This window comes from Frieseomelitta varia, unplaced genomic scaffold (genome assembly GCF_011392965.1).
Source record: "Frieseomelitta varia isolate USP_RPSP 00005682 unplaced genomic scaffold, Fvar_1.2 scaffold_161, whole genome shotgun sequence".
NCBI classification, from domain to species: domain Eukaryota; kingdom Metazoa; phylum Arthropoda; class Insecta; order Hymenoptera; family Apidae; genus Frieseomelitta; species Frieseomelitta varia.
The window spans coordinates 2388-11389 of record NW_025109317.1 but is presented as its reverse complement, the minus strand read 5'-3'; the positions used below and the strand labels follow the sequence as shown (position 1 = coordinate 11389).

Below are 9002 nucleotides of genomic sequence, written 5' to 3'. Positions count from 1 at the left end.
CGAGATGAACCAATAATCGCAGCCTCGACTGGCAAAGCGGCCACGCCGACACATAGCTAATAGGTAAACACACGTGCATAAATACACCTTTGCCCGTGATTGTCAGACACTAGAGAGATAGAGAGAGAGAGAGATAGAGAGATAGAGAGAGAGAGAGAGGTTTCGAGAAACTGTAGATGTAATTCCGTGGCTGGTTTCCGGCCGAAGTAACATGTAACATATGATCTGTAGCGGCACCGAGGAGACACGGAAAGCTTGTACAGCTTGGTGCAAGCTTAAGGCAGCTAACCTAGTGTTTGCACGTCACGTTACACGAATGTTACGTATCGTGACGCGACAGCGAACGTGTGGCTTAACGATCGGGAGGGAGGAGGGGGCGGTTTAAGCGTGGATAATTACCGAATGCGTCTGACGCAACATTATTTTACAGCCTCGCATCGAGTGCAGTAAAAGAACAAATATTTCGACGATTTTTTTTCTAGCTGGTCGTTTCAATGATTAAACCGCACCAACGTTTAGGCTACGTTTTCAAAGCGTCGCCAGTCTGAAAAGTTTTCAAAGCGTCGAGACTGTATCAGAAGTCTTGAACGCGCTTCTCGTGCCTACGTAAATTATTCCTGTGCTATTAACGTAATGACACGTCACCTTCAATGACAACCGCTGCCGCCATATTCCAACGAATGAATACACTTTTCTTTTTTTTTTTCCACTTCGACCATGCAGACAATTTTGTTGAAATGAGCACGTAATACTCGGCAGGGAAATTAACGCAGAGGTAAATTAATACTGGGACAAATTGATACAGTGAAATTATCTAGACACTGGCCACATGAAGTTTGATCAGCACGAGACGTGTGAAATTCATTGTTTAACTGTTTATTGTGACAGACTGCATGTAACACGACGAATACCCGTTAGTATCCGTTATTCAATTATTTCCGGCTTCATAGAGGAGAAGTAAAATATTCGTGTCGATTTCTCCTGCCTGGAGACGACATGTAAAATTTTATATGAACAGTGTGACATCTCGTTGTTTGAAAACAAGGCAATTAGATTTCCTACACATGCTCTACATTTTTTTTTTTTTTTTTTATAGAAATTTACCTAGAGGAAACTTCTTGTAAAATGAGTTGATACAATGTACGGATTCTTTGTATGCAAAGTGAATTCAATGCATACCGCGTATAAAATTGAGTCACATAAGATGCAACAATTCTTAATTATGTATTAATTGTTACAAATTTCGAAAGTAATTCACTTTTCATTATCCATTCTGTCAACTAAATTCTGTTTAACTTTAATTATATTATACTATAATTATTATATTATATTATATTATATTATATTATATTATATTATATTATATTATACTATAATTATACTATAATATAATAGAACAACATAATAAAAATAATATATTTTAGATAATTACATATTAATAATTATTTCACATACATATGTATCAATGGCTCCCCAGCAGTGTAGCATTTTAATATCACCAAATAAACATTTTCCAACTTGCTTTGTACATTTCTTTCTCAAAGTTTCTCTCAGAATATCTGTTAGAATATTCTTTTGGAATTACAGAATTGGGGATACCGAAGTAAAGTAAGTAATTAATTCGACCTTCTAAATAATTGCTAAAATTAAAAACTGGAATACTTGTCAGCTTGTCCCAGTTTCCCTTACGTGATTGCATCGTCTTGTAACAACCGCTCCGGCGGTTCAAGAGCTTCCACATTACACGTTATATTAACCAGAAGAACTTAGAAACTCAGGAACAACTTTGCCTACACTTAGCCGCTCTACTATCCTCCATTTACCTTCGCCGATGGAAATTTTGATCACCAAAGATACTGTCAAAAATATTCGCTTGTTAAACGTGGTTGTTACTATCCGGTAACATGGCATAATTGAGCATCCGGAGCGTGGAGAGAACCACACATGGGCCAACAACCGTAGCGTGCGAGTTGAAGCGACATTAAGGAGGCGTGAAAGGCATGTAGAGGATTAAGCTGGTTTAAGGGCTCTAAGGTGGTGTTTGCACGTCGTGTTGCGTAGCTGGTGGCCTGTAACAGAAAGTGAAACACGTGCATTAAAGGTACTGTGTAATTAGCGCGATGACGCGTGGCTAGTTTGTCAATGAATAAAGATTTATGCATGCAACAACAATCGCGGAAAAATTTACTATTTATTTAGCACTGAAATAAATTTGTTCTTTGTTATTTGATCAGTAACCTGCACAATTATCTGTAAGCTATTTGTTGTTTATTTGGCCAACTACATTCGGCGTGTTCAAAAATCTTTTCAAAAGGCATTGAAACGTTTGAAAAAGCACTGAAACCTGGAGATAATTTATCCACGATCTAAAGCAAGCTTGTCGTTTGAAACATGTAGCATCGGTCCATTAATTCGGAGTCACTGGCAGAGCCGGACATAATGAATGCGCACGACCGGAAAAAAGGCACGGAAATACATCGAGAAAACAGAAGAAAAATTGAAACGACACGCTCAATCAGAATCAAGGAACGGAAAGCGTTGTCCATTATTAAATTCGACTCGGTGATAACAGAATGAACAGATAATTGGATTATATACATTATTAACTGAAAAGAACGATAAAAATTACGTACAGTAAGTCACAAAAATTATTAGTCGATAATATAATGTATAAAGTAAAAAGAACAGTAAAATACATTCTCTAAATGAGAAAATACACTTTCAACATTTTTCTATAAAAAGAAGGCAACGAAAAATTTGGAAAACTTTGGAGAAATTATTATTTTGAAAAGATTAATATCTCGTAAGAAACACATTTTTTCTCACCAATCAGATTTGTTACATAAAAATAAAAAGTAATAAAAGTAATTAACATTCGTTCTCTCGACAATAGCAAACTATTCCAACAGCAACAAAATATTCCAAGTTTCCAAAAAATCTGTATTACGAATATTGTCTTTTATAAAATTTTTGTCATAGTCTCCATTGCGCGAGTAATTTTGTGTTTGACTGTAGAAGTATTATCGGAAAGTAATTAAAGCGAAGAAGCGCGTACACAATATTGTCACGCATGTTAGCGCCGTTGATATTTAGGGCGAAAGCCTACGAATCGGTTTAATACGGTGTGTAAAATTATCGATATCTTAAACGCACGGCTGACAGGCCATCGATAAATTACTTGTTCAGCTAATGGGGATGACAATACGATTTGCGGTAAGGCAAACGAGCGCTGGATCGAAGTTAGATACCAGTCGAAATTTATCCGACACGATTCGATTACAACTAACTGAAAGTAAAATGATTTTCACGAATTTCACTCAATTTACAGAAACTGGACGATGCGATTGTGAATCGAGCTTACATCTGAATCAAAATAACACGCCAGCTGAAACAAAGTGAAGTTCGGACGCACGATTCCCGTCTCGCAGATGAGTCGAGATATGTAATTAGACTTCGCGGCACGTATTCTCGCAAGTCGTTACGTTTCTATCGTTTCGCAGCCCTTGGTGCTCATTTGCACGCGCGGTACCACCTGGAAACTAATATCCCCAGTAACAAACTAACGATGTATGTAGATCGTAATCCCCGTGCATTGATTATCCTATCACTGTAGAATTATTTACGCAAATGTAGCCCACCCATCGGGACTACGTCAGTGTTGCCCGGGGGATTCGATCACGTGACACATTATTGGATAAGCCACCGCGAATTTCATGTTACTGTTTGACTGAGATTTACCTTACGACGAGTTAACTGAGTTAACATAAATTTCTCTTCTTCTTAACGGTTTTAACATTCGCCAACGCACCAACGTTTCGAAATTACGAAGGGAATCGGACGATTTAATAGACGACATGCAACTCGACGATGTACATGTAACATGTAGATGTAGATGTTGATTGCTCGTCACACTCTAATCACGCAAACTCTCGGTCATGCCGTCGGGAAAGTTTCAGATTTTCGAAAATTCAAGTCGGTATTGGTGTTTGAACTTCGAAAATGTGTGGAATTTGGACGCGTTTAATTTACAAATGTCACGGTGGAAATTGCAAGTTCGGTTAATTCAAATACAAGGAACGGTTAACGTTCGAAATTGCGCTGGAACTCTAACTTTTAGAAACGGTTTCGAGTTCACTGTGAAAAAATGACGCTGTTTGCAGAGACGGAAGATTTACGATTTGAAAGAGCACACAACGTACAGATACACATACTTGCGCGTATCGAAGGAGGTTCGCGGGGGAGGTAGGACCGGAAACTCACAGCTAGTTACCTCGATTTCCGTTTTGTTTAATTGTGCTAAAACGACACGGTCGGTAGTGTTCGTACGAAGGAATATACGCGACATGAAACGCAAATGATCGCGAATGGATTTACCGGTGTGTACCATTTCCAATCGTATGATTAAGGATGTTTGATGAGTGGAGATTACCTGGCAACCGATTAATAGAATATCGAGCAGCATTTCGAGAATAACCAGCGTATGGTAATTGCTTTACAATTCATCAGGTACATACGACGTTAACCAAAGTTCGTCGAACGTTACGAGTGTTTTCCCTTCTCAAATAAAATGAAAAATCATTGCAATAATACAGGTAATACAAATTGCCAGCATTGCAACGCACGCTTCGAAGCACCGACAGTTAAAGCCAATATACACATAACACGATTACTTCGAAACAACTTTTGGCAGAGGTTTCCCTCTCTCGGTGCAAGTAGTCAAAGTCAGCGTATTACGATTTTCCACAATGTCGGTTCTCTCTCCCTTAGGGCCCAGTAGTCGAAATCAACGTGTGAAGCGGCACACGGAACAGTTCGCTTGCTGTATCAGCTGTTGTGTAAACCAGGCGGCTCAAACGGAGCAAGTTAAAATCGAAAATAAATATGTAACAAGCGTGTCGATTTGACGATTGAACGAGTTTTCCCACGAAACGTGTTCGCGCGGAATATTTGAAAAAAATTGTGTTGAACTCGATCGTAAGGGAAATTGAACGAAACGAGGAACGAAGCAGTCCGTATGAAGATAGCGGAGTCATTAAATCCGAAGAGGAAAGGACGACAAAACCACGGGTAACACAATGGCTTTCTGGGATGGCAAGATCGATATAGAGAGTCACGGCGAAGGATTCATCGGCAGGAAGTCAGGGGAGCGATAACAAACCATCTATTCAATGGCCTGGGAGGAGGGTCTCGGAACACCATTGACGAAATAGAAGATATCTGGAATCGGTGAGAGACGTACTTTGTATTCGGGCGCTAGCTTGAAAGATGGTCTGCGTACGGGCATAATCGCTCCGAAGATCTTCAAGATTCGAGCGAAAAGGTATAGAGCGGAGAGGAAGCGTTTAATGCTTTTAAGACGACTTTGTTCTTAGAGGAGTCTTTGATACTCGACGTCCATTGCAATCAAAGATCCCGAAAGAAACGAAATCGTCGACTGAGATTATCATTATTATTATTTGCGGCTTCCGGGCTTGAAGCGTGTCCAAAAGGAATTGTACCCTCGACGTTTCGCCAATAGCGCAGCTAGCTGCTTCAGAGTTTTGAGAACACATTCACCACTCAGTGGCGAAACGTTAGAACGCAATTCTTCATTTGGATATATTCAGAAGGCATAAATAATAGCGATATTAATCCGAATTAGTCGTAAAAGCGTCTCTTATTCTATCTGTATCTGTTCAAAAAATGATTTCAGACACGACGCGACAGCAAGTAATTTCTGTTGAATTTCCACTTAACGCGACTAACCACCGAAGCTAAAATCAATCAATTTAATTTACATCTGATTTTCGAGTTTATTTTCATAATTCAATCAATTACGATTAAAAACATTCATGTGCAACGACAGCGAATGGCTCAGGCGACAGGGAACAAATTTATTAATTAGCAACAAAATAATAAATCTTGCACAAATTATTACGTAAAATTTCATAATGAACCAACTAACGTATTACGGAATAATTGCGAATGAATTCGTTTAACTATCGATGATCGGCAGTGGTTCCTCGCAGGCTATATTCTTCCCCTCGTGGCAACAAATTGGATCTGCAGCTTTCAAACCAGTGAATTTCCAGCTGGTCGCGTTACACACTCTCGCGTACACCGCCACCTAAAAAATATTTCACAGTCACGCATCACTGTCAGTTAGGATGTCAAATCTGAGTTTCCTTCTTAAATTTGATCTTTCAAATTTTCACTCACGTGAAGATTCTCCACGTGTGTATTTAACTTCTCGCAAATCATCTGCGGCGCTTTGTCTCTCGCGCTCTCAGCCTGCACAGAATTACCTATATCTTTTTGACATTTATCGGCCATACTATCGAACATATGTACACGATTATTTACTCACTGACCAGAGCAACGCACAATTGTTGACACTTCTCCTCCCCTTCGCCATCGCACGTGACGTTATATAGAAGAGCGCGTTCAATGATTGATTTTGGTATTTGCCTGGAAAACACGGCGCATTTGCAGGCACCCTCTTCGACAACTTCTTGACTACAAAAATTCAGAATTAAACAGTCGTTCAGTTTTAAAAATTGACGTCTGTCGATCGAAACTTTCGAAATGCTGATATTAAAATAAAACCAATTATCTTTCAATAGCCTCAGGATGATTTCGATACGATCGTCTTTACAATTCTCTCGACATTATGAAGTAGAACGTTTGAAGTAGCAAACGAATATAAAAATGAATTCTTACATTGTGAACGGCAGAACGGTGAACAACAGGACGAAGAGCAGGAAACGATCCATTGCGGTTCGACGACGTTTCGTTGGTTGAAACCGATGCAAGTTTTAGTTGAATCTCGCGAAACAGACGAACAATCGAACGGGAACACTTCATTTATATACTGCAGAAATCCCTACCATCGGCGCATTCAATGCATGTTTGGTCACACGATACAATTGTGTCCGCGATAGCTTGTGAATGTCTCAAGTTTTTCATCGAGAAGTTATACATCGAATTGTAACACGAGGAAAAAACGAAGCGGTGTCGAATGCGCGTCGACTGAATGCATCGTTCTCGACGAGTATAAAACAGCGTTCACCGATCTATTCTACGCGATATATTTTACAAACTTTTTTTTTTTCTTCTTTTTCTTCTTCGTTTAATATTCCATTAATACGTATTAAGCGGTGTAACCGTATTTAAAATTGATGTCTGAATCAAAAGTGTTAATAAATTGAATTGAGGTATGGAAGTGGAATCTACTAGAAGTTTTGTTGATCCTTTCTGAAAGACTATTCGATAAAAAAGAAAATTGTTCAAAACAAAAGCGGTTGTGTAAATTAATTGATTACCAATTTATCTCAAAGAATCCTTTTTAGAAAAATCAAAGATCTGTATTATATGACGAATTAAAAACTTAAAACAACGAGTTAAGAAAGATTCTAAAGGTTCCAAGTAACAAAAATTTCGTAACTCTGCAGCCTGAGCGAAGCAAATTTATTCACCATCTAAGCGACAAATAATTATTTCTGATTTAAACGTCAATCCATCATAGGACCCAATAGAAAGCTCATTTTCCTCAAGCAATTTCCTATCTGTAATTACTTTCCTTTCTCTTGCGAGCGACTAAGACGAAAGGTCTTCGAACTTATCAAGAGAAAATGGTGAGAAAAAGAAAGGACGAAAGAGTCCCTGCAACAATTGAAGAAGCGCGAGTTATTTGTCTTAACAGAGAAGCTCAAGGAGGGAAAGTTTAGTAATCGTCGCGATTAAGAAATAACTTTTCAGACGTAAAAAGTTCCCAAAATTTTACTTCTAATAAGTATAAAATTGAAAACTCGTTAAAATTTAAGAAATTTTTGAAAACAGCCTATGAGATATCTTTGGTGAAATTATTACACATCATATCCACGGTATCCCGTGACTAATAAAAATAGAGAAGATGCTAATGAAATAATATTTTAATACGTGAATTGAGAATAATCGACATGCATCTTAAAACAAAAAGAATTATTCAATGGATTAATAATGTAATTAATAATGTAAGTGATCTGCTGGAAAAATTTGTGCTTATTAATAAATTTTTGTTATTTCATTCCGTCTATACATTTCATTCGAAATTTATTGCAATGCATCGCCTGTGAAATTTTCCTGTGAAAATTTACATGGACGCCATGTTTTCGTACTTGTTACTTTTTAATTACTTCAAATTTGTAATTCCTGTATTTCGCATCGTTATAATTCCTCCTCGAATAACGATAAATAACCCATACTACGAATATGTATACAATAAAAAATAGGAAATCATATTTGTAATTAAAATATAACATAACTAATGATATAATAAAATAAATAACAAATTAAATATACGATATAAATTCTGTCACAGGCTTGACGGGGAAAACTATTTCCAAATGATAGCACAGAACTTTTTAAAGAATTTTATATTGAGGCTAAAAACACCAAAGTCCGACAATGTACTGGCACAGACAAGATATACGAATAGACCGAACATCTTACGAGATTTCGTGTCCCATGCTCTGAAATACCGACATAGTAAAAAATCACTGTGAAAAAATCGATATTGTGCGTATTGATAAAAAGCGAGTTAAAAGGAGCATGTACAAGTTTCGGATTTCTTGACGAAAGCGTAGGTGCCAAAAAGTCTCATATGACTGCCACATTTCTGTTGTCTGTCCGTCGACTCGACGAAATAGTTAAACTAGCAAAATAGGAGGTTTTTTCGTATATTTTAAAATCCGCCCGAACTCAACCGACTTCGTCTGTGTAACGTTACATCTACATCGAAAATTATTGAATTAAACGTGAGCGCTTTTTTATTTGCATAGCTATTCTTAAAAGACGACCAATTTAGTTTTTGTTTCGAATATGATTATTTTCTAACATAAATTTGTATTATATGTCTTACTTACAAATTAGCATATGTCAAGAGAATTACAAGTTAAAAACTAACCGTGCAAACGTAGTTCCACTTTGTAAAAATTTTTTTATTACTAAAAAATATAGAAATTATACGGTATTTATTGTTGCCT

The 9002-nt window shown here is 37.4% G+C and overlaps 1 protein-coding gene across 5 annotated transcripts; it reads right to left on the bottom strand.

Moving 5' to 3' along the window:
* Nucleotides 1-1467: 1467 nt before the first annotated feature.
* On the bottom strand, nucleotides 1468-7908 carry LOC122537393. Of its 5 annotated transcripts, none has more exons than XM_043670524.1 (5): nucleotides 6700-7908; nucleotides 6351-6447; nucleotides 6199-6270; nucleotides 5980-6106; nucleotides 1468-2069 (listed from the first exon to the last, which is right to left on the bottom strand). In XM_043670524.1, exons 1-5 carry the CDS (start codon nucleotides 6750-6752, stop codon nucleotides 2011-2013), a joined length of 408 nt encoding a protein of 135 aa, XP_043526459.1. In that variant the 5' UTR covers nucleotides 6753-7908; the 3' UTR covers nucleotides 1468-2010. The 5 variants fall into 5 exon arrangements, with proteins under 5 accessions (XP_043526459.1, XP_043526451.1, XP_043526474.1 ...); XM_043670516.1 differs by having other exon boundaries at nucleotides 6351-6495; nucleotides 6700-7903; XM_043670539.1 differs by having other exon boundaries at nucleotides 1989-2069; nucleotides 5945-6106; nucleotides 6351-6495; nucleotides 6700-7900.
* Between the last annotated feature and the right edge of the window lie 1094 nt (nucleotides 7909-9002).

Bases quoted from the DNA above. Each gene is read 5' to 3' on its own strand.
- LOC122537393 (XM_043670516.1), bottom strand. From the start codon at position 6,752: ATGGATCGTTTCCTGCTCTTCGTCCTGTTGTTCACCGTTCTGCCGTTC. The intron at 6,271-6,350 runs GTCAGTGAGTAA...AATTCTGTGCAG, and splicing joins AACAATTGTGCGTTGCTCTG to GCTGAGAGCGCGAGAGACAA. The intron at 2,070-5,979 runs GTTAAACGAATT...TTTCTGTTACAG, and splicing joins ACCACTGCCGATCATCGATA to GCCACCAGCTACGCAACACG.